The sequence below is a fragment of the Coturnix japonica genome, chromosome 3 (assembly GCF_054131305.1).
Source record: "Coturnix japonica strain WE chromosome 3, WE-NBRP24, whole genome shotgun sequence".
In the NCBI taxonomy this organism is placed as follows: Eukaryota; Metazoa; Chordata; class Aves; order Galliformes; family Phasianidae; genus Coturnix; species Coturnix japonica.
The window spans coordinates 25,201,819-25,227,330 of NC_140665.1; the positions used below are offsets into that span (position 1 = coordinate 25,201,819).

Consider the following 25,512-nt stretch of genomic DNA (forward strand, 5'->3'; position numbering starts at 1 on the left):
ATTTGTCATTCATGGGAGCCACAAAGCTTCTGGAAGTTCACACCTACACATACAGTGAGCAGCTGATTTAAACATAGATCTCCTGATGCTTTAGTTATTAGCTTTCCAACTCTGCAGTAGCCTAAACACTGTGTTCTGAAGGGGATATCTGTTCAGAAGGCAGCCTTCACATTTTAATTTGTTTTTTCTCAGAGCCCATGTCACATAGCACTGAAAGAACATTAAAAGATGCACAGCCTTCCTCATGTCTTCTTGAGGAGACATTAATAATAGATTTAATTATTAAACTTTGGCCATAGCATTTTTAACCAAGTAATACAAAACCGACACATCAGCGAATATCACAGCCAAGAGAACTACACGTTAATGAAAAGCCTCTAAATTAAAACAAAACAAAACAAAAAAAACCAACAAAACCTACACTACCAAGTAATGCTTGCTGAGTTCCTAGAAGCACCGGAACACACACAGAAATACAAACATCGAGTAACAGTGCACCTGATTGCCTACTTGTGCTGCTGACATCTTGGAGTAATCATTATGTGAACAGAGCCCTTGACTTGCCCACTCCCCAAGATCAGCTCATCCTGCACAACAGCAGACATTATATCTAAGAGGAAAGTTGCTCATCTGGTGATTTAAATTTTCCTACCACCACCAGAGCCAGACCACTACGTTGCTGTGCTGTCAGTTTCCCTGGTATCATCAAGAAACTCCTGAGTTTCAGCTATTAAAAAAATTAATTTGTGCTCTAGCTGTCCTTGGTGAATGATACTGGAAGGGTGTGTTTTGCTGTTGTTGAGCTGTTTTTTGAAATAGCATACCAGATTGATAAAATAATGTTTTCTTTTTTGTTCTCTTAACGAGAACCAAATGTGAGCGCTTACAACATCCTAAAAGCTTCAGAGGTCAAACTAATTCCATGTGCAAATTTAAGGGATTTTACACAATTAATATTGAGGATGAACGCAGCCTATAAGGACATGACCTTTGAAACTGTTGTTAATTTTTTGGAAAGTGTTTTCAGGTGATTAAGCATTTATTCCCCAAACCTGTAATTGAACTGTTTTTCATGACTAATTCAAACACTGCATTAATGGAGGGAACACATCTTCAACAACCTTATTTGGTTCTCAGTCCTCCTTCAGTGTTCATACTTAAGTTAACAGTGTATCTGGGAACAGGTATAAAAATATTTTCTTTGCTTTTATAATATTTTTACTTAAGCAAAGTAATACTTTTACTTAATAAAAGTACTTCTTCAAATTTGGTCTTATGTTAAAACACATCTATACTGATATCCAAAGCTAGTGTTCCAAACCAAGCAATCACCATCTGTATAGCTAAGCAATATGTAGCTGTGTTAAGGATACTGGTGAAAGAGTTGAGTTGGAGCAATACTACAACTTGAATTTGTCTGCAAAAAGCATGTAAGATTTAAATGGAAACCTCAAGAATACATTTATAAAGAATGACATAACTGTTATGACTGTGCTCTCAAAACAATTAACACAGAAGACAAACCATGCTGAATTAGGCTCACAGCTGAGTAAGTGCAGATTAATAAATTACCACTGCACACCTGATGTGCAGCAACTGGTCATACTGGTATGCTTAGCTTCAATCTGGAGCAGGAGAAAAGTCATTCTCTCCCAGTGTTTTGTGTCTGTAATAGCACATACATGAATTACTACTACAGTCCAGCCAGCAGAAAGTAACTTTTGGATGTGAAATCTAGTAAACAAAACTCTATAGAGCCAGGCTCAGGCATTCAAACTATTTTCAGTTTCTGAAGAAAGCTGTGTGATGCAGACAGACCACAGATAAAAGATATTTCAGTACAATTCTTAATGCATAGATTTTTAAAGACAGAAATGGAGGGGCAGAGTAGTTTAGAAAATGGAAACACGCCAGGACACACAGGGCTTTTGAAGGACAGGAAGGTGTGTCTTAATGCAGTAGAAGAGGAAGAGGCAAGAGATCTATCCCAAGAGCAAGCCAACCCTGCCAAGGAGGAGGTTCTAATTTTCTCCTTTCTTGTTGCTTTCTTGCTGTTCTGAAAGACCTTCCAGCTCCCAGATAACATCCCCCTTCCAAAGGAGGCTGCTTGCAAACCTGCAGACACTCCATAGTCAGCTTGCATTTACAACTGAATGTGCCTGCATTTGCCTCTGGAAATTTTTCACACTGCTACCATTAGAGCACAATACTGCTTTGTTCACTGTTCTCTCTGCTCAAATACACACAAGGTTTCCCTCATTCAAAACAGATACAGCTGGACCATCCCAGAGACAGCCTTAAGAAAGCCAAGCAAGTATATACTTGTGCGCCACTCTCCCAGTGATTTTAAGCAAAGACCTGGAATTACTTTTGCATGTACTTGCTACATGAGCCTGAATCTTGTGCTCCTTCATCAGAACCCAGCCATAAGCAACCCTATCCATAACAAAGAGCATCACAAAAGAGCATGGGACAACTGTGTGACAAAGGTAGGTGCACACAACAACACTAGTCCAGCCTTACAAGGGATCCTTTGCAAAATGCAAAGCCAGTTGGTTCTGTACAATTCTATTCCATGCTAGTTTAAGGAAAGCAGTGTTAAAAATAAGCTTTCCCAGTGCAGGCAAGCTCTCAGTTAGGAAATAGCACATGAAATGAGTTTAGCAGAACATGCTATTTGATGTCTGGCAGAACCTCAAAGTCTTTTTCCCCCCTCCTGTGGTCTCCATAAAGAACATAGAGGGGGTAGGAGGAAATCAAACTAAAAGCCCGAGAAGACAGCATCCTACAGCAAAGCTGTGCAATGACATGATTTCACAAATTTTCCAATACCAATACTTTGCCATGCCAAAGGCTACAAGTGAAACAAGACAGATATTTCCGGCACTTCTGTGTACCAAATCACCAGCTCAAAAAGCTGTTCTTTTAGTTTTCTGTATTTATGAACCAGAAGGCACTTAGAGTTTACCTTGTAGTTCCATGGTATGCAGCTGAGCTAAAAACTTTCAGAAATTACAAAAAAAGCCAACACAAAACCATCTACTTTTACTCACATAAAAGGGAGTTGAACCCTTTCAAAGGCATAGTTTGATATATTGTTTATTTTTTTAAAAAGTTTTCACCAGATTACCTTCCATCACTTCATTCCATCATCTCAGCCACCCAACAGACTCATTTCACGCATTCTAAAAACCTTTGTTCTTTTCAAACATCCCACATCTCCCATCTTTGCAGAAAAATGCAATTACATAACTGGGCCGGCAGGAGCAATAATATCACTGAATCACTTCAGACTAACAAACAAGCGTATTTTTAGAACAAAGTAAAAAAGGTCAAATGAAGCATAAGCCTGCAAGTGAAGTTTCAAATTTTACCTTGAGAAATGGAAGACAGTCCTCACTCACCATGACATAAAAACCAGAAACATTATTTTTGAATACTCAGATAAATTAGTATTTAAAAGATATGCAAAATGCAGGAAGTTGGTGGAAAAAGTAGCCATGTCTCATTATCATCAATCTGCCTTAACAAAAGACAGAAAATACCAGTTGAAAAATATCACTGCTTTGAAATTCAGTTCGGGCCTTTTATTTTTTTACTTCTATAAAGTCAAATCAGAAGGAGGAGGAATGAGAAAGGAAGGGATGAGCATATGACAGGGAGTAATGCACCACCCTCTCTGGCCGCGAGATTAAGTTATGACTATTCAGCATTCCATCCTACAAGCCTCATAGTTCTACTTTACACAGCCATTTCTTATATGGAGTAGATTCCAAACCAACCTGGATTATTGTTGCCATGCTTCCTCCCCAGATCTATAACACTATTTTGAGATGAAACTATCAGAACTGGCACATTTCAGATGCGGCTACACATTGGTACAAAATACTCTTTCTTTTGTTCTCATTCTTTTTTGTACCAACAACTTTCAGTTTCCTGTTTTAACTTCCCTCCGGGCACTGAATAAAAGAAATTTATCACTTATAAGCTTTAACAGTCATCACAGACCACCATCAAACTACATGTAAAGCTAAACATATCACTTTCTAGATGCAACTTTTATCTGTCGTTATTATCTTGATGCTTAGCCTCCTAAGATCCTTCTACAGTTCTTTACAACAGGCTGTTTGCTGCACTAAATAATTAACAACAACAGCACATTTTGGCACTTCATTAGTCACCGCTTCTTCAAAGTCACTGATGACTTAAGTATGACAGAGCCTGACAAATCCCTATTGGATTCCCTATATAAATTAAACATTTTACTTTAGGACAAAATTCTTTAGGAGTATTACTAGGAAGTCAGAAAACAGGAGATTTTCAATTCTTTTCATCTGTATTTTTAATTTGTAGCAAATCCCAATCCCTCTGTGTTCCTTGAGATCTATAGGAAGCTGAATCACAACGTAGTGTACCAGATACTCATTTGACATTCCATTAGTATTGTGATCGTTAGTTTTAATGTCACTCGTGATGTAAATAAAGATATTGACTCTGCTGAGGTTGATAGAGTAACATTACCAAATGTCATTTTTAATGTTAAGATGACACTTTTATTGCTCTTAATGATGACTTTGACACAGCTAGAATGCTGCCATGACAACAATCAAGCACAACATAAAAGTGAAAACATCCGCTTACTTGGTGTAAATCAGTTTATTTACACCCTTTATTTTCAGTGCAGCTATAATTACATTCTACCAAAAGACTGATAGGTGGCATTTATGTTCTGAAATTTCCCTATTATATGCCACCTGGAGCACTCATTTGTTAAGTAGAATTGACAGATTTTTCCTTGTAAGTTAAAAGGAAATCAGATTTTTTGTTTGTTTGTTTTCAGCTTTATCAGTTACTGTAGTCCCAACACACATACACGTGTAGAAACAAATTTGGTTACCAAATGTTTCATGGATATTTTGCTTGTCTTTCTCAGTTTAAAAAAACAAACAAACAAACAAACAAACAAAAAGACAAAAAAAAAGTTTTGATTTCATATTGCAAACTTGTATGCCTCTAATCTAAAATGCTAGACAATTATTTCAGAAAGTTGAAAAAATGTCTAGCATTAACTATAAATAAGACTATGAAAAGGAGGCTACAACAAATAGACAACACAAAAACAGACAGAGGGTTAATATTTGTTATGTACAACTGTGCTGGTTTTTGTTAGAGAGATGAGATAGAGAAAATACACTTGTTTACGTAAACACCTCTATCACGTGCCACAACCTCAGAGACTCATAGCATTTCCTTTCTCAAGATAACACCAAGAAAAGCTGGTAATAATATGACTAGTATATTAAAAAGGCTAGTTCTGAAAACAAACAAAACACCTTTAAAAGGACAGAATTTATAAAAAAAAACTTTTCTTGCAGCATGGACTTCCTCAGCTAATATGAAATTATATGAAAACCTTTATTATTTGGTTGTCAAAAATAACCTGTTCTCCTCTTGTGTGGACTCAGAGCATTAAAAATCTTTTTCCATGTAATTCCTTCTCCAGGCTTTTTCCAGAGTGAAGTCCAGACTACTTTATTCACATGCTTCATTTCACAATTACTTACACAAAGTTTTACCTGCACTTTCACCACTCTCACTCAAAAGATATTTCTGTAATTCTTAGGGATCAACCACAACTGATTATCCTAATGCACTTAACACTGGCAAAAAAACTTCCTCAATCCTGTAGTCACCCCCAAATCTTTTATGATTTTACTCTTGATGATCATAAAACAACACAGGTTTTTATCAAAGATCCACACTGGACTCCACTTGTGACCTTTCTTCACTGTGCAAATTGTACTCTGGAATATTTTACTCATTTAACTATGAAAGAACTTGTGCTCTCATTCCACAATGATTGCTTATCTTAAAGTTCTTGGTGAGGAACTTTCAAAAGGAATCATCAAGAACAAGTAGATTTCCAAGATACAAAAAGAAATATATATATATATAAATAATGTTTCTTCATTGCAGCATGTAGGCCATCCAAATATCCTTTTAGAGAAACGTAAAGGAATTGTTTTTAGAACCATCTCTGGCTGTTTGTGGCCAACTAAATACTTCTGATGGTTTCAAAATATGCTATAAAGTTTTTCTATTTCTCTTTTTCTAAGGGCCAAGTCATAAAACAAGCCATAAAGTCTTAGTATACACGATATACTTTTCTTAACCCATACAACACTCATCTTTTCCTCAAACACGCTGCTTCTGTAGAGACTTTTTCTTAATGACTAGACTATGACATTTAGCTGAGAATAAACTAAAAGAAGACTGAAATACAGCAAAGTATGCTGGTAAAGTATATTTGTGTTTTTTCAACTCTTCCTATTTAGGAAAAAAAAGTCTGGGTTAAAAATACAGCACTTACATTTTACACAGTTCTTACAGAAATAGAAACAATATTTCATTTAAAAAATAAAAATCAGCCATACATATATATGTATTTAAATGCAAATATATGTATAATATGCATATATATCAAATGTTTCATCTTACCTTTTAGCCAGCCACAGTTTGCTTCCTATGCAGGCAATGATGTCACTGAGTCCCTGCTCAAAGTCTGAATTACCAAGCTGTTTTGAATCCAAGTATGACTGCAGCAAGTGAAAAACCTACATAAATAGATAAATAAATTTAAAAGAATACATATATATTTTTAAATTGAAACTAGTTTCTGGATACTGGTTTTTTTTTTTTTTCCCATCAAATAACTCAGGTGAAAATCACCCACAAAATGAACAACTGTTAACACAGGCAAAAGCATGTATTCATGTGGTGCAGTGACATATGGACCCCTTCAATTGCATATTTGTTACAATTCATTTTTCACGGCAAGTGAATAACAAAAGAAGACATTCGTGCCCTTGAAGCAGCCAGAGCATGGTCTGATAATTCTCTTCTGGCCATGCTAACTTGAGCACCACTCCACTTCCAACCTCTTCTCAGTGCCACCTGCTTGATGATGCCTGCACCACTGCTAGCGGAACGTGCTGGGCAGCCTGGCACAAATTCCCACAGCAAAACAGATATAGATGAATTTTTAATCAGTGCTTAGGTATCAAATAGCTATGACTGGCAAACCCCTGTCCAAACTTAAAATGTAGGTATTTCAGGATATGAAGCCTACAAACTTTACATTGGCTCTTCAGAGTGTGCAGTACCAGATGTTCTACATATGAGCAATGAGCTTTTTAGAGGAAGCAGCATCAGCATACATAACCACTCTGAAGTGCTGACAGCAAACTATCTTTGTTCTTATTCTTGAGATGCTTCATTCTGGGCTCACAGCAAACCCAACAGACAGCTGGCTTTCACTGAGGAGGAAGTTCACACCCTTTTCCTTGCAAGGACAGAGAAGGCCAAACTTCCTGTACAGGGCTCTGTTATTGCCTCCAGAGCTTATTGTGAAAGACTAGTAGGCATATCCCAGCTGTTATGAAGGGAAACATTCAAGATACCAACAGAGAAGGCATGACCGGTAGCCCTTCTGGTCAACAAAGCAAGTAATTCTTGTTCTTTGAGATCTTTTTGTACTGTTTAATAACAAGTTCTCTGAGTAGTATTTAAAATACAGGAAAAATTAGCTTAAAAAAAAAAAAAAAAGAAAAGAAAAAAAAAAGATTCATGGTCATCTGGATGTTTAGTCATCTTGGTCTTAAGCATGAAGAAGAAATATTTAATGACAGATGAAAGCTGATACCTGCTGCAGAGCAGAGATGAACTCCAGCCCATCCCCTGTAGGACTCCACACAAAGAGCGTGACACTTCTCAGACACAAGTCATATTCTACATTGCTTTTACCTTTCTCATTCACGTGCAAGTGAAGAGGCAATGGTAATTAGTAATGTAATTTCTAAATGCAAAAATGTGAAGATACATGCAGCAGTATTAAAGTCATGGGAAAGATCTTGTTGAAGTCAAGGACTTTTGCATGCACAGGTAATTTAGAAGCTAGAATAGCAGTAAGAGGGTGCTGATTCTCCCCATTTGACTTATCTTACAGCCTCTAAATTTGAAAATCCTGCAAGATACACTGATAGACATATGACGGTTTCTATGCAAACTGAAAAATTACATCCTCCATTGATTATTCATTGCAACTACTGATATGCTGAACTTAGGAAGGTTTAGAGATGATATCAGACCATTTGAGCATGTTATACAAAAACACTCAAATCTGAGATTATTAGCAGAACACTGTACTTATAAAGTAAGAATGTTATGAGTAACTAACAAACTGGGGCCTTTACTTCACTGTGGAACAAGAAAAACCACTACATCCAGATTTTTCTTCTCAGACCTTGGTTTCCAGCTATCCCTTGCTCCTGGGGTTATCTTTTTTGTTTGTTTGTTTGTTTTGGAAACACAAGTACTGCTGCATAGCATTAAGTTGACACAATTTCATTTGGGTTATTTTTGTGAAATTATTCAAGAGGAAGAACAGCTGCAGTAGTTTGAAACAAGCACAGAAGAGATGTCAAGAGACCATGTAATCTGAGCAAACATTGAAGTAGGATCTAAGAATTCTCAGATGAAACAAATGCTTATCCGTCCTAATCTAGAAACCAACCAATAAAGCAGACTTGAAAACAGCTGTAGGAAACCTCTTGAAGTGTTTCACACTCAAAATTCAAGTTCTGGAATTAAGGTGTTATTTTTCACTACCATCTTTCACAGTAAACAACTGTTTTCTAGACACCATTCAGTTGGTTTGGATTTTTTCCCCACTTACTGAATGCAGTGATGTAACTGAGGTCCATATGACAGGAACAATGAAATGAACTCTTCTCCCAGTGTTAAAAGGTGCTTCTGTGTGCAACAAACATCTGGAAAGTGAGCAGCCTGGAGCTTGTTTTAGATCTTCTGAACTCCTACCTACTAAACATCATTTTGTTGAGAGTTGGTTATCTATCTAACTTTCCCAAGATCACTTTGGAAACTGACCATTTTCCACAAAGTACTTTGCGAAAGTACAAGTTGGAAAACATTTGTGAGTTTCACCAGAGGTCTCCACCTTCAGTCCTACGCCAGTGCGCTCTTGCCTATGTTGCAGTTTGCTTATTAAAACAGTTCACAGTTACCTACTTAAAATTAATCTTTTTCATGAAAAACCATATTCAAAATTGGCATTACTACTACTTTTTCTATGTATTTTGTGGTTTTCTCTTCATCTGTTAAGCAATGGATAATTTAGAAGGGATTGAAAGAGGAAAATAGGCTCTTCGTAATGCCTTTTATATCCTCAGCTAATTGAAGACCGACCATTTGATGCCTTAACCTTCTTGATTTTATTTTTCTGCACTTCTGTTAACTTCCAGGAATTACAGGAGATTTATCTCTAAGCAATAATATAACAGCTGTTTCACAATTATGAAGGGGCTATCATATTTTTTCCTAGAAGTTCAAATTAATTTAATCTCATCAGCTTGGAAAACAACTCCCTAAGTGCATCCCTCCTAAATACACCGGAAACCTACATAGTTGATAATTCAAGCAAAAGGACTTGAAAAACAGAGTATTGTGTATATAAAAATAAAGCAAATTTGTGAATTTAAATTAGTCCACATAGGAAATTCAATACTGAAAATTCAAGCAAAACTGCTCTGCAATTTACTTTCCAGATTGATCGTATCCTTTCAGTATGGTATTATTCAAACAGTATAAAAATAAGAGGATGTCACGAGCTACACTTAAGCATCAGAATTAGAAGGTACAACTCACACAAGTTTGATTCGTTCAAATGTTGACATTCATTAAAGACAATGTTTAAACTACTGTGGTTTACCTTGGTCTGACATTTGATACATATAAAATAATGATTTTTCTTCTCTCCTATTAAGACAGGCTGAAGGAATTGGGCTTGTTCAACCTGGAAAAGAGAAGTCTGCAAGGAGACCTCACTGCAGCCTTCTAGTATTTAAACAGAGTTTATAAACTTAAGCCAGCTTTTTACAAGGGCAGATAGTGACAGGACAATGGTTAAAGGTTTTACGCTAAAGGAAGGGAGATTTAGATTAGATGTCAAGGGGAGTTTTTTTTACTGAGAGAGCAGTGAGGTGCTGGAACAGGTTGCACAAAGATGTTGTGGATGCTCCATCCCCAGACAAGTTTAAAGCCTGGTTGAATGAGGCCCTTTGCTAAATTCCTCACTTATGTTTAAATGTCTTTCTTTAGTATTCAGTAGGTTTTTTTTTATTTTTATTTTTTAATTACACTAAGGCATTATATATATGTGCATATATAATACACATACACACATATTATTTTAAAGGTTACAAAAGATTTGCTTCACCAGTAAAGTAAGGTTTATAAATACTTGTAAGATGACAGAATTATCTTTCAGTCTGATACAAAGTAAACACAAAGAAAGATACCACCTTTAAGATGATGGAAGTCTTTTTCACAGGACTGAAGACACAAAACCCAAAGTTAGTTCTGTGCACTGAAGATGGACAAGTTGCTAGATGGTCACAGTCCTTTACTCCTCCACTACCAAGCTGTGCAGGTTTGTCAAAGTAATACACTGGGAAAAAGCTACTGACTACCTGTCAACTTGGGCAGGAGTTGTTAAAATGGTGCAAGCCACATTAAGAACAGATACTTTGATTCATTATGAGTAGCTGTTTCTAGACACTGACCATACTGAGACTCTTTGGCTCACGATGCTTTACCAACACTGAGCCAGCAGCAGCCAAAACGTTGCCTCCCTTCCCTGTGACTGACAATACTTTATCCTCATTCCTCACTTTCAGAATCCCCAAGAAAAGGGAAAGCGTGAAGGAGAGTAGGGAAGAAAGAGAAAGGGAAACACGCAGCTTATTTTCACTGATTGACATACAAAGCAGAGTTTTCTTTGTGCCTAAACACAAAGCACAACTCAGACATAACGTTTTCCAGGTATTTGTTTTCTATGAGTGGGGAAAACAAAATGAAGACTGCCTTTTAAACAAAACAAAGATTAGATATCAGTGAATTCAAATGTATGAATCATGTGAAGCAGGAAGAAACATTAATCTCCCCACATCAACTCTGAAGTGATATGAAGTCTATCATATCTTTAGAAACTGTCATATCAGCTCAAACTGCTGTATTCAAGCTGTGAAATGCATATTGTAGTAATGAAGCAATGCAATGGAGGATGAAAGCTTATATAAATTTAAAAAAAAAAAAAAAAAAGTTTCTTTAACTTTTTTTTGTGCCTGAATAACTACACTGAAATTACAATGCAACATTTTGATAACCATAAATTTAATCAAGCTGATCTATTATGTTGGTTTTTTTGCTTAAAAGACAATTAACTTTTAAAGGAGGAGCTAAGGTTTCTGAAGTTATCATCAACTTTAACTTCAGACACTAAAATACTGACACTTAGTGTGCATACACATATGTTCATACTTAAAAAAAAAAACACAACAGCTTCCAACATGAAGCCACACAAAGTGCCTTTATTAAATAAACAGATTTTCCAAACACTTTGAAGGTTATATAATTGCACACTTCTCAGTGAGGTAGAAAACTTAAACTTTTCTCCCCTTAAGCTGAGCTGAACCAATAAAAACTTCTGCACGCACGCCCTCAGCTATGTTTGTATGAAATTAAGTATACAGTACAAATATTCACATTCCTAACTGCAAGACTGAAACAATGCTCTCAGTGTTCATTTCTGCACTTCTTGAAAAAAGCAAACTGACATCACACTACAGCACACATTCTTGGCAGAGATCACTTACATCCCTTAAAGATAATAATTAAAAAAATAATACAGATGTTTCATCAGCTGAAATAAAACACTGTGTAAACACGAAGCTTGGAAAAATATGCTGCTCACCAAAGTGTGGAGTTAGAAGCAACATGGAAAGAGGGAGGGACAAAAAGAGTGTTTGCAAAATGGCAGCAGAGATCATTGCACTAAGCTAAATGTGGTAGTTTGGAATTCCTCCATCAAAAAGAAGAACAAAAACAGGCCAATGAAAAAGCCTCCAACAAGCCACATTTTTTCTACTCCTTTTTTTAAGACAGATACAATTTTACTCTTACTGTATGATAATACAAATGCAAAGTTAAATTAATATCCTGAAAACTAGATCCAGTTTTTTATTTTTTACAAAGATAGAGTAGATAAACTCTGGCAAAATGCTGTGACCGGTGAAGATATTTTTTATTAGGATGATAGAAAAGTTCAAAGCTACTATAATTTTCTCCAGTGGAAAACAAGCACAGAAAATCATCTTATTTTTTGAGGAAGAGCAGCATAAAACAGTGTGTTAATTACAAGGAAACTACAAACTACAACTACCTCCCCAATTTTCCAAGAAGATACTTAGATAAATTTCAGAGTTTACAGCTATCTACCTTTGGATTTCTTCCTGCTCCACAATATATACACACACATACATACACAGAATCAATATATTATTTTAGTACCAGCATGTATGGCATGAACACAGTCCTTTGAGTTTATACAACTTTGAGGAACAAAAGCAGCTACACAATAACTGTGTAAAATTAGTGTTGAATCAGTGACTTTTAGGAATGCATAGGTAGCAATGGTGAGGCTAAATAAACCAATCGTTCTGCATTCCTGAAGCATGGGTTCAAATTTCATTTGAATAGCAACTATGTGGTAACAACCATAGTTGAGACATCAGAATCCATACTGGTGTTGCCAAAAAAAATCAGTCTGAGAAGTCACAGAGAAAATGCAGGCATGCAATGCAAGTAATGATACATGCTCTTGATGTATGTATGGCAAGCAAGTCTCGTGTCAGGTATGAGATCACCAGTGTGACAGACTAAATGTACACATGAACCCTGCACAAGAGGTGACCAGGATGCTGGGCAGCTTTGTGCCCAGACAGTATAGGCAGTACCCCTACACCCTGGACTCTGACAGCAGGTGATTAATTCTCTGACACACCAGCAGTAAATATTTTCCGTTTATTTCCATATTTGAATGACAATGCACTAAAGAGAAATTTCAAATAATCATCAGTTCTTTTGTGATCTCCTCATAAATGTACTGTTTCAGTAGCCACCATTTAACTACACTTCTTGTAGTCCTGGATCATTTATATACGCACCACATTACTGAAAGAACCATCCCTTTGTTCCTACCACCTCTGTTCTTTGAAATCTTTAATTTCATGCTTTGGATTTCATAACTGACAAATCAGATTATGATTTCTGCCAAATGTAAATGACAGGATTGTCATAAATTTTTACTACATACAAATATTATTTGCTTCCTCACATCTATCTTGGTATGAATTAACAAACTCAATCTGAAGTTGTAATATTTCCCCTTGCAAATATTTTCCTGAAAATCAAGATTCTCTCCGATGTTAAAGCAACAGCTGGTTCACAATTCAGTTTTTCCATAATTTCAGCTTTGTTCTGTCAGCACATTTCATCACCTAATTACACAACTTTGGTTTATTATTCATGAGAAAGTAAGGCCTGTAAATCCTTCCTCCAGATACGTCCATCAAAATTCATAAAGCCAGGTTTAAAACAGAATTGAGTTGTTTTAATTAAAATGCAGGCAAGCATGCTTTGATTGAATTAGGATGCTGTAAAATAAGGTATGAAAGTGTCTGAAGTAATGAATAAAAATACAATGCTAGTTAACTCCATATAACTGAGCAAGAATAACACACCTGTTTAATAGTCTGAAAATTATTAACGCCACAACTAATGAAAGGTACAAAACACTATAAAACAGCAATAAAGCTTTTTTTCCTCATCAATAGATATATGCCACAAAGCCACAAGACTAAAATGTTTCCTTAAAATTGAAAGTGAGCTCTGTTTAAAACAAAGCTAACAAGTAAAATTTCACAGATCAAAATTCTTATACAATGCCAATTTTATTTGGAGGAAAAACCTATTTTAAAAGGAGGATGAAACTAAATCCTAGCTTAAAATGTCTGTATGCCACAAAACAAAACAATAAAAAGTTTGCTTCTAACTTATACCACTAGTGTTTGGTGGTTTTTTGTTTTGTTTTTGTTTTTGTTTTTTGCTCAAATATCATAGCTGTATTTTCTCTTAGAAGTACCTGGTTTGCCCATTCACACAGAAATCTGGTAAGTCTGTTTTACTACTTAGATTCAAAGGCACTTTTTTCTTTTTTTAAAATCTAAGAAACAACTTAGGATGGAAAAGATCTTTAAGATCATCAACTCCAGCCTCCCAACTGACACAAGCATACCACTAAGCCATGTCTTTTAGTGCCACATCAACACATCTCTTAAACATCTCCAGAGGTTTGTGACACCACCACCTCTCTCAGTAGCCCATTCCAACACATGACCATTCGTTCCATGAAGAAATGTTTCCTGATCTCCAACCTAAACCTTCTCAGAGCCACTTGAGACAATTACCTTGCACTGTATCACTTGTCACCTGACAAAAGATATCAACAGCCTCCTCACTGCAACCTCCTTTTCAGGTTGTTGTGTAGAGTGATGATATCATCCCTCAGTCTCCTCCAGACTAAACAGACTCAGTTCCCTCTGCCCTTCCTCATAAATCTTGCCTTCCTGTTCTTTCACCAGCTTCACTGCTGTTCTCTGCACGTGTTCCAGTAATTCTGTGTCCTTCCTCCAGTGAGGGGCCCAAAACTAACCACTGTACTCTAGCTGTAGTCTCACCAGAGCTGAGCACAGGAAGAAAATCACTTCCGTAGTCCTACTGGCCACAATACTTACTATGCAGACCAGGTTGTCATTGACCTTCCTGGCCACCTGGGCACACTGCTGGCTCATGTTCAGTCAGCTGTCGAGCAGCAACCTCAGCTCCTCTTTTCCCGGGCCATTTTCTAGCCACTCTTCCTTAATCTCATACCACTGCATGGCAAGACTGTGATCCAAGTGCAGTGCCCAGAATTTAGCCTTGTTGAATACCATACAACTGGATGTGTTTGTTCCACCAGATCCCTCTGCAAAGACTTCCTAATCTCAAGCACATCCACATTCCTGCCCAAGTCATTCATCTTATTACTAGAGATATATGCAGTGAGCAGAAAAGCCTAACAAAAAGACCTACAGATTGCCTGATGGATGAGAAAACAATTACTAGACAGCTCTAAGTAAAAGCAAAACTGACTGATGAGTAAGCATCACAGACACATTCTCCTAACCAGACAGCTTGACCAGAGACAAAAGAAGGTACTGTGTGGCATTTCTAGTTCCTGTAAACATACCTATTGTCTTCACAAGTAGCAAGTAACCAAAACCTCGAAGTCTAGAGAAATTGTATGTTGGAAACAGTTAAAAATTATGCTAATCCAGTGTTTTTTGATACAAACCAACCAACCCACAACCCTAACAATAGGAAAGGTACAATAAAGTCTCCTCTTCTTATTCCTTGTCATCATCAAAATCTATTCATGATCATAATTCTGGTACTTTCAAGAATATAAAGTTTTATCCCTCCTTTCTTCATTTTATTTTATTTTTGGGGGAGGTGGAGTGGGGCAAGGGCCACAGTGTAGCAATTTAAAACAACTCCTTTCCACTGTAGGCCACACAACAAGCCATCCTGCAAACATTCACACGAAGGAGACAAAATGCAAATAAAAGTCCAAGGTACACACCCTTGTTTACTGAGAGATACTTACAATTAGGAAGAAGATTTAAGGATACCCCACTGCCACTGAAAGGCTGACACATAATAGACGTAGTCAGTAAGAACATGTTTATAAAGAGTGCTCAAAAGTACTCTGCTACTTGACCCTGTAGCTGTGCTGCTTTCAGGAGAGCTGATCTTTTGTCTCAGGAATGCCTGCATCAACATACAAGCTGAGAAAATAATTAGAACTAAGCTATAGAGACTTGATGTTCTCATTTCTAAATTCATATTATAACTTATTCACAGCTTCAGAAACTAATTCTCCTACTTGTAATTTTAAATTCATATTAGAGAAAATAAGTATGCCAGTCTCCTGCTTTCAAACAAAAGCATAACATTCGGTGTTTTTAAAGCATAACAAATTATTTGCAACATTAAATGTCCAAACATAGCTAGCTATAACTATTTAAAAAAGTGGTGCTTTTCAAAGCTATACTACAATTTTCCCAAATCTTTCCCCTTTAATACATCAAGACGGTTATTGCACATCAAGACTGCTGTTGCACACACCTCTGTATATAAGTGATGGACTTATGCTTCAATTTCTGCATGTTTACAAGCATACTCTCACCAATGATGGTTCCACTTACACAGTTCCATCAAACAGTAGTATTACTGCCCAAACTCAACCAGTCACTTCAGCTGTTAAAGTGGAGCCTGATTCTCTATTAAAACACCTTATATCTGAACAGAGATCACTCCCAGCAGCCATTGTGGTTGAAACACCCACTCTGGAAAGTTAGGAGATACGATAACATGCACCCAGATCATGATATCAAATCAGCTCAGATTTGATAGCCAGCAACAGCCCTGCACACTTTTAAATTACTATCATGAGTACAGCCAATGAGTTTCTTTCTGAAGAAAAGACATATGCATTAATGTGTACCTCTTACTGAAAAATAAAAGAAAAAAAGAAAAATGATCATACCTGAGTATGGACTTAAATGCAGGTAGAATCCACAATAATTTTCTTCTTCCAAAATTAACCCTAACAAAAAGGAACGCACAACTAAAATATGGAATAGAAAGTAACTTCCTGTCTAGATAACACAATTAATTTGTGCTTAACTTACAGGGGAGACAAAAGAAAGTCCTACTGTAAAATAATATTGAGTAGTTCAGCTTTACAAAGTCAGTATATATACAGTAACATCTAGAAAGTAATCTCTGCAAGAGGATCCCGCTAAATTGTGCCATAAGATATGGAAAGGATAACCTTTGGTCCAGCAGCCCTCCTACATTCTTAGTCTCGTTGCATACAATGCACATAGTACCACCAGTGGATAGACATATTTCCAACAGGGCACACTGCTTGAGAAGTGAGAGGATTGAAACAGAAAATATCTTTGTATTTCTACTGCATGAATGCAGAAGAAATAAAGTTCTCACTTGCTATATTGAGTCTCAATTTTTTATCTGTCCCCTCAAACTCATATTCCAAAAGGACAAATATACAAAATAGTATTTCAGACAAAGAAACAGAAAAAGGGGTTTATTTAAAATCTACAAGGGACACATTACAGAGAGAGAGAGAAATCAGATCTTTAAGACTTCCAAGTCACTTGCAGTATGCATGCTCGTGCGAATTTACCTGCGGATGAAAGAATGACTAGATTATGCTTTTAGGCATATCTCTTAAGAAAGCACTTTGCTCTCCAGAGAGAATAATGGGAAGATTACATACATGCCAGTAAGATCTGGAACGTATCACCAAAAGCACACAGAAAATGTAAGGTGCTGTTTCCCCACTGTTTATCTATTTCAGACCATGACCTTCCTAGTTTTCTACTGCTAACATGTGTCTTTTGAAACTATAAAAACAAGTCCGTAGAAATATAGATAAGTTATGATGAAACTTAAACTAGAGCAAAAATACATGAATCATTCTGCTGCCAAAACTCAGCAGATTTTTGCCTTACACATATGGACAAGCTATTTATAAATTCTACTTCCCATCAGGCTCAGCATGATGTCAGCTTACAATAACAAGTTAATGTTAATGTTTTCCAGTAATTTTCACAGTGCCATTTAACTGCAAGTGCCCTGGCCAAGGTAAACTTAAGGGCAAGGAAAGGGCTAACTACACAATCACAGAACAACCTTAATGAATTTCATGCTTATCCTTTGAACAATTAAAATTCTACCTGTAATATATTTCTGGTTTGTTCCCAAACCTTAATCCAGCCGGCCAGCTGATTACATCTTCCCAGAATAGCTCAAATACACCTTCTGATCTTAATTATCCACAAGGCCTTGTGGAGATTTTCATTCCCTCCGCCGCCTCAACAAATGAGCATCTGACACTATCAAGGAAGGTGCTGAAGTCAAAGCTATCAAACATTTTTTTCTAGCTAGCTGGTGCACTTTGCTTTGCCATCAACATTATGGCATATGCACACTACATTGTGTCTGCAAGTGCAGCAACAGCTCCGAAGTAAGACGATCGAATTCAACGGAGCTTTTCTATTAAGAGGTGCTAAAAGAGGAGCTTGGGATGACCTCTTTCTTAGTATTGTTTTCCTTTTGCTTCTTCCATGCTCATGCAATTGGTTGGATGACGAAAGGGAAAAGGAACAGCATTTATAGCAGAATTAACTTTTTGAAAAGCTCTTCCGGCACATTTTCTTATTCAAGATTACTTTCTCCAACACCTGCGCATGCTTGCCTTTCATTTTATCCCAGAGGAGTACAGCTGTCTGACCCTAAAAACAGTTCTAAGAACAGTTTTTAAAGTTGCTCCATTTCCTTTGCAAGTTGAACTGCACAGAGGCTGTTTTCTGAGTGTGATGGTGTCAAGTGTAAATGTTACCACACCTGCTATTTCCTAAACACTGCATTGAGGTGCAGTTTGACAACGTCAAACCTAGCCAGGCTTTAAATGAAAGAAGCTCTCAACTCTGCTCAGTCACAGATGTTAGGTCTGCAGAGGTCTGCTATTGAAATTAAGCAAATCTTGCTCCCTTTCACTGAAAAGTGTTAGAGAATCATAGAATCACAGAATCACAAGGTTGGAAAGGACCTACAAGATCATCTAGTCCAACCATCCCATTACCATTGCTACCACAAGCCACTAAACCATATCTCGTAGATCCGCATCCAGACACCTCTTGAACACTGCCAGGGACAGCGACTCCACCACCTCCCTGGGCAGCCATTCCAGTGCCTGACCACTCTCTGAGAGAAATAAGTTTTTCCTTATGTCTAATCTAAACCTCTTCTGGTACAACTTGCAGCCATTTCCTCATGTCCTGTTTGTTGCCTGGAAGAAGAGGCCAAGCCCCTTCTCATCACAACCTCTCTTCAGGAAGTTGCAGAGAGTAACAAGGTCTTCCCCAAGCCTCCTCTTCTACAGACTAAACAATACCAGCTCCATGAGCCGCTCCTCATAAAGCCTGTGCTCCAGACCCCACACCAGTTTTGTTGGCTTTCTCTGGACACGTTCCAGGGCCTCAGTGTCCTTCTTGTGCTGCAGAGCGCAAAACTGAACACCATACTCAAGGTGTGGCCTCACCAGTGCTGAGTACAGGGGGACGACTACCTCTCTGCTCTTGCTGGTCACTGTATTTCTAACACAGGCCAAGGTGCCATTGGCCCTCTTGGCTACCTGGGCACACTGTTAGTTCATGTTCAGCTGAGCACTGACCAACATCCCCAGGTCCCTTTCCTCTTCACAGTCACCCAGCCACTCAACCCCAAACCTATAGTGCTGTATGGGGTTACTGAAGAAGACTGATTTCAGCTGATCTGCAGCAGCTGCAACACCCCCAGAGGGTTAGCGATGACCAGCTGCATGTGGGTTGCTGTGCCTATGTTGTTTGCAGATGACAAGACCAGTGAAACCCTCTGACATTAAAGCCTTGGCAGCAAGAGCGACGCTGAGGCAATGCACCATTTACACTGCAAGTCAGATTTTGTCCAAGGCAGCAGAAAGCTATTCTGCATCAGTGATGCAAGGAATAACCAGGATGCTTTGTGCTCCTTTTCTAAAAACTATGAAACACTAAAAAAGTTAAACAGTAGTCAGATTATCTAGAGGGAGGTCTTCAGCATCTTTCCTCTTTGCAGTCAGCAAGAATTCATTCTTGCCTGTGTTAATCTCCATGTATGACTTGAAAGCTAGTGCCCTAATCACTTTCATAATTTACCAGTTGGCATTTGCAATGACAGCAACTGAAATAATTTCTTAAGCTGATCGATAAAATATTCTCTCTTTATCATATTTAGACAAACTAAACTGGATTTCAGACAAAGCCTGCAGCTTTAAGACACTTAACAGTTTAAATTCAGCAGTAAATAAAAGAGGAAGCCACCACTACCATCTCCTGTATGGTCCTATTACTTTGCTCGTAACTACAATAAATTATAATTAAAACTGCAAAAAGATGAAAAACAGAATGGCTCTCTCTCTCTCTATATATATATGTCCCATCCCTGGAGGTGTTCCCAGGCTGAGTGGGTCTTTGAGCAACCTGGTCTAAAGGGAGGTGCCCCTGCCTGTGGCAAGGGGGTAGGAACTACATGATCTTAAAGGTCCCTTCCAACCCAAACCATTCTATGATATTGATCTTATGTTCACATGCATTCATTATTATCTTGCTGAAACCTTTTAAGAGTCCTAGAGGTGTCTGTGCTGTACCCTGCCCTAAATCCTGAGAATAACACATCCAAAATTGTGCTCATCAGCCACTATTGCTGTGGGCTGATGGTATATCCTGATTTACTGGAAAAGTCATCATGTAACTTAGCATTATATTTTTAGAAGCAGTAAAATTTACTACAGAAATAAAAATGATTTTTTTAAAAAAGCATATGCAACTGTATGAATTATGACTGCTTCAAGTAAACTCAAACCTCAGCAGTTAAGTAACAAGACAACTTTGTCAGAATTTAGAATCCAGAAACATATCCCAGGAGTTTGTTGAAATTGCACACAATTTCACAAGATAAACACATTTGGAAAAATAACAGTATACTGTAGCAATACAATGAATGCAATTTTTGTATTATACAGCGGGCAAGAATGGACCTTAAGGCTCCTCAAATTTATCACATAATTGTCAGTCAGTCCCTATAGAAAACACTACTAGCGTTTATCACTCCAAACAAACAAACAAACAAACAAAAAAAACCAAAAAACCAACAACACCTTTTTCCTTCCTTCTCTCCCAGCAATATCATGCCAACTAAAAGAAAAATACCTCAACAAGCTCCATTAAGAATTTACAGCTATAAAACCTGTGACTATGTATGTTTGATACCCATGACGCTTCTTTGAATAGCATCATCCATCATTTAGGGACACTCCAAAGTGTTATACATTGTGCAATTGCAGTACCACAACTGTTTCGAGGATTCCCTTGGCAAGTTGTAGCACTGTAATTCTAAAAAACAAAAATTGCTTCTTAAAAACCACAGGGATAACCCCATGTAGATAATGCCATTATAAGCCCCATTCATACACCAACTCAACACAAAAATACATGTGATTGACTCAACTTTTAAACTTTTCCTCCAACTTCCTTTAGTAATCCTTGTAAATACCAGGGAATTAAAAGATAATGCTCGGATGGAAAATGTTACCCAAAAAGGAAAAGGCTGATGGCAAAACATTTGCAAAACTGTACTTGACAAATTGTCAATGGAAAAAAAATGTCAGAAGCTGAGGTGGTTATAAACACCTCTTCTGAGGAAGTCTGTCAGTATCACAGCCTACTGCACCCCAAAAATAAAAAACCCAAGGGTTTACTGTGCTGACAGTTTCAGAGCTGGACATGATAACTTCAACAGCATCCACAACTCAATTTAGAAAACATTTAGGATGAAATCATTTGTTTAGACCAAGGTCACGAATTAAAGTTAACAGAAAATGAACTTGTTAAAGTCTTCACAAACACAACACTGTACAACATTGAAAATGCTTTTTATGTCATTAGAACTATCAGAGGAGTTTTAAATGAAAGTGCTGCATATTCAGTGCAACTGTCTGAAAGTTTAACTTATAAGTTACATGCAGGCAAAAGTTTCTATTAAACTTAAAAGCAAATTTACCCATCTGAGAATACACCAAGGCTCCTAACAAAAACGAAAAGTGAAGGCAGTCACTTCTGGCAGTACAATCCACCTGACGTTATGCTATATATCACAGAATCACAGAATTACCCGGGTTGGAAGGGACCTCAAGGATCATGTAGTTCGTTCCAACCCCCCTGCCTAGCAGGGCCACCAAACATACACATTTACTAGATCATTTTCATACATATCATTTTCATACATATATCAGAGTCAAAAGCTGCAGGATAAATAAGCGCAGTTGCAAGAGTATTACATCATCATTTCATAATATCTATAATCTACTTCAATTTGATTCATTTTGAAATAGCTGCTTGTCATATGGCAATTAAAATGTGTAAATGATTAAATCAGAAAACCAAAGAATAATTTAAAAAAAAAGCACTACGATGCTGGAAGCACTTGAGGCATTTTATTCTTTTCAGGGTTATTATTTTAATACAGCAATAACTACTGCACTCATGGAAGTCTCAAATCCTGCCTGCTCATCATTCACCTGTTGATCTACTCAAAGACAACTAGATAGTCCTGTGCTATTGAAACACTTTAGGACTATCTATGAGATGCAGCTTTATGCTGCAATACAGGATACAGGCATACAGCATATGTCTTTTATTAGATGTTATATCAATAAATAACAGCTATTCAGCAACACATATTGGTGAAGTCTTTCCGATGTTACTGTATGCACCTCTACATGTTCCCGAGTTATTTTTGTCTGATCTGCAGCTGAGACAAGACAGAAACAACTGAACGATTTCATGCAACTTACAAATGTGGGATGTGTTATATAGTAGGTATTTTGTTTGCTTTAAAAGCAATTTGTAGTGAATGAAATAAGTTTTGAGCTGGCTTTTCCTACCTTAAACTATTATTTTCCTTGAAGAATAGCAACTTTAATATTATGAAGCTCAGCAAACATTTAGACTGTGGAAAGGAAGGAAAGGTACTAAGAAATTTTAAATACATGGAAACCTAACTCAATATCAACTGCAAATGTCCAATAACTTTAATTTAGGTCATAAAAAATTTAAGCAATGAATTCTTATGGGATTTCTAGTAATAAAACAGATGTTCTAATCTTACTGATGGTGCATTTCCAACAAAAAAGGATAAAGGTGATTTCCAAAGTATAAACACCTTTCACAACACCCACTTCACACAAAGATCTGTTGGAATCTATGGAAATAACTATGTGAATTTGAGAATAAAAATCAGCAACCATTTCTTCAGCAGAATAATAACCCTGCTGAAGTAAGCAACAGTCTACCAGGACAACAGCTACCTCTTAAAGAGAAGATGTGGATCAAAATAGAGGAATGGAAAAGCAAGCACCTTGAAACAAGAGTAGACAGGAAGAGAGAGGGAGTTCAGAGTGGTAGTGCCAGGGGAAACAGCGAAAGATAACATAGGTGCAAGACTGTGAAGGAATGAGGGAGGACAGAATAGAAGCACTTGCTTATCGTGCCTTCAGGGCTTCCCTCATTCTTTGCCTGCTTGAAGCCCTGTGGGAGGTTTCCACACTCGCTAACATCAAGGCAGCCCTGATGATCCAGAGATGACTGGAACATTCTGTGAGGGAAGGAGCAGAGAAGAGGAGGAACCTTGACAGCTAATAAATTTAGAAGCATCCCCATCCCTTTCTTGGCACTGCCCTTGCCCTCTTTAGCTGATAGGCCACACCTAGGCTGTTTCAAGGCCCTGACAAATGCTTTCTGGGGTACTTCAGGGGTATTTCAAGACCAACTGCTGCCTGCAAGTTCCACTGGATGCCATGGTTCTGGTGATACGACTCAGTACCTTCTGACGTTTTGTCAGCAATACTGCTAAACTGGAAGCACATCATACTAGACAGTGGAAAACAAATTTTCTTTCAATAGAGTATTGTTCCCCATAGTCCCTGACCTACGAGCAAAGCACACAGACTGATCCTAACAATAAGAACTGCCTCCCATCAAACTCCACCAGATATAAGTGTAGTACAGCTTCTTGTTCATCCTGCCCCCATATAAACTTTGTCCCATGCAGTTTCTTTATGTCAGTCAAATTTCTGTACAATCCTTCCTCAGCCTGGATAGCTATTTCCCATTCTTCTCTTCAGCCCATGAATAAACAACATCAGAGAAACAAAACCAACATCCAGAATACGCTGTCAGTTCCGATTCAGAGCCTGAGTGAAAGAAATGCTTTGAAATGAAATAGCGATGTGAGAACTGTTCTGAGAACGTTCTAGCACCACAGTAACCACTTCCATAATGAGATCCTCTGCAACTCTTCAGAAAATAACATTAAAAGATAATTTACATTACTGCAAGAATTGCTTGTAACACAATCAGAAATCAGGAAAAAAAAAGTAAAAGATGTAGCACGCTTTGAACCCGGTTAAGAAAGAAGAAGTGCCCTTTCATCATAGAAAGAATTCTAATTAGACTCACGCACAGCATGAAATAAAATTTCAGATCTTGGAAGGTCTTTCAGTCTGGTTTTGTGTTTACTCTGTTTCACTGTCTTAGATTACCAACTTTTTCCTTGACTCTTTCTTTAATTTTTTGTTGTTGTTGTTGTTGCAGTATTTGAGATTCCTGCATCCTGGCCTTCAGTATAGGTAATTCTTAGCAATTTTAAACACTAATTTTTTAGCTTTAGCCTTCTGTGGAGTGTATCTTGTGCTTTTCAAACAGGCTAAGGAAGCTTTCAAGTCCACGAGAGACCCCTTCTAACATTTCTCGTTATAGTCTGAACCTCTGAAAACACAGTACATTGTATATATAAAGAGAAAAAGCCCTCACTGTTCATAAATATTTTTTATACATCCTCAAGCAGTCAGAACATATAATGGATGGGTATTTTTTTTAAGTATATTCAGGATTATCTTTCTTTTGGCTCTGAAAGTTTTAATGACACAGTTTCTAGATCAAAAGGGAGAGAAAAAGAAATCGTATGCGGGTGGGACTGAAAGCATGTTTTTAGAGATGAAAAATGAACTCCGTGTAGTACTAAATTAATCCACTGCACCACTTATGAGAATATTATATCTTTAGTACACGTTACAAGTTTCAACTTTTCCCTTCCCAACTGTAAAAACATCCTCTGTCTGTGACAGAGTGATAGTATTGCTTTCCTGACTAATCGTGAAGGATACTTAAAGATTCATAATACAAAACAGGTGAAAGAAATATTCACTTCAGCAGAGAAGTGAACACTTACCAAAAAATCTAGATTTCACAACAGTTTAACTGATGTTCTGGAAGGCCTACATTAAGTTAAGCATCCAGTGCCTCAAGTAGTAGTCAGTTGAATACTGTGCCAACAATATTCTTTTCTAACATCTCTATCTAAAGAGAAAATAGTCTATCAATTATAAAACTGTACCTACAGGAGAATTTCATTAAATTTAATCTTAACACCTAATAAAAGTTTTTCTCTGTAGCCACAACAGTATTTAACATTTTCAGTCATTGCACATTTATCCAAGACAAAGCCACAGGACGGGTGATGTTTTACAGCTGTAACTGAATACCAGATGTTGTCCATGGAGCAGCTTCACACACCCACCCCACAGCTCACCATGGGGCCACCAACAACATGGGTTGCAGGAGCTTGGATTCAAAGAATGGCACCACTCAGCTTTACAGAGGGCACAGTAGCTGTAGTAAGGAATTCAATAACCATGCAGAAACTGAAAAGATTTAACAGTCATATGGTCTACATCTATCTATGCCCTTTTGAAAACCAGTGACGCATCTTAGGAAATCAGGAAAACAATATTTGGGAGCATTGCTAATTACAGTTAAAGCAGCTTCAAAG

The 25,512-nt window shown here is 37.3% G+C and overlaps 1 protein-coding gene across 9 annotated transcripts in view; it reads right to left on the minus strand.

Annotated features, from left to right (window-relative positions):
* Window positions 1–25,512, minus strand: part of THADA (THADA armadillo repeat containing) — a 147,614-nt gene that overhangs the window by 46,231 nt on the left and 75,871 nt on the right. For 8 of the 9 annotated variants that reach the window (XR_014944581.1, XR_014944580.1, XM_015857461.3 and 5 more), the window contains one exon: window positions 6,499–6,614. Coding sequence is in view for 6 of the 9 variants with exons in the window: in XM_015857461.3 (XP_015712947.2) it covers window positions 6,499–6,614 (116 nt within the window). In the remaining 3 variants the exon portion in view is untranslated. Of the gene's footprint in view, window positions 1–6,498; window positions 6,615–16,564; window positions 16,625–25,512 lie in introns of those variants that run through there. The other variant, XR_001553893.3, reaches the window with a different exon arrangement.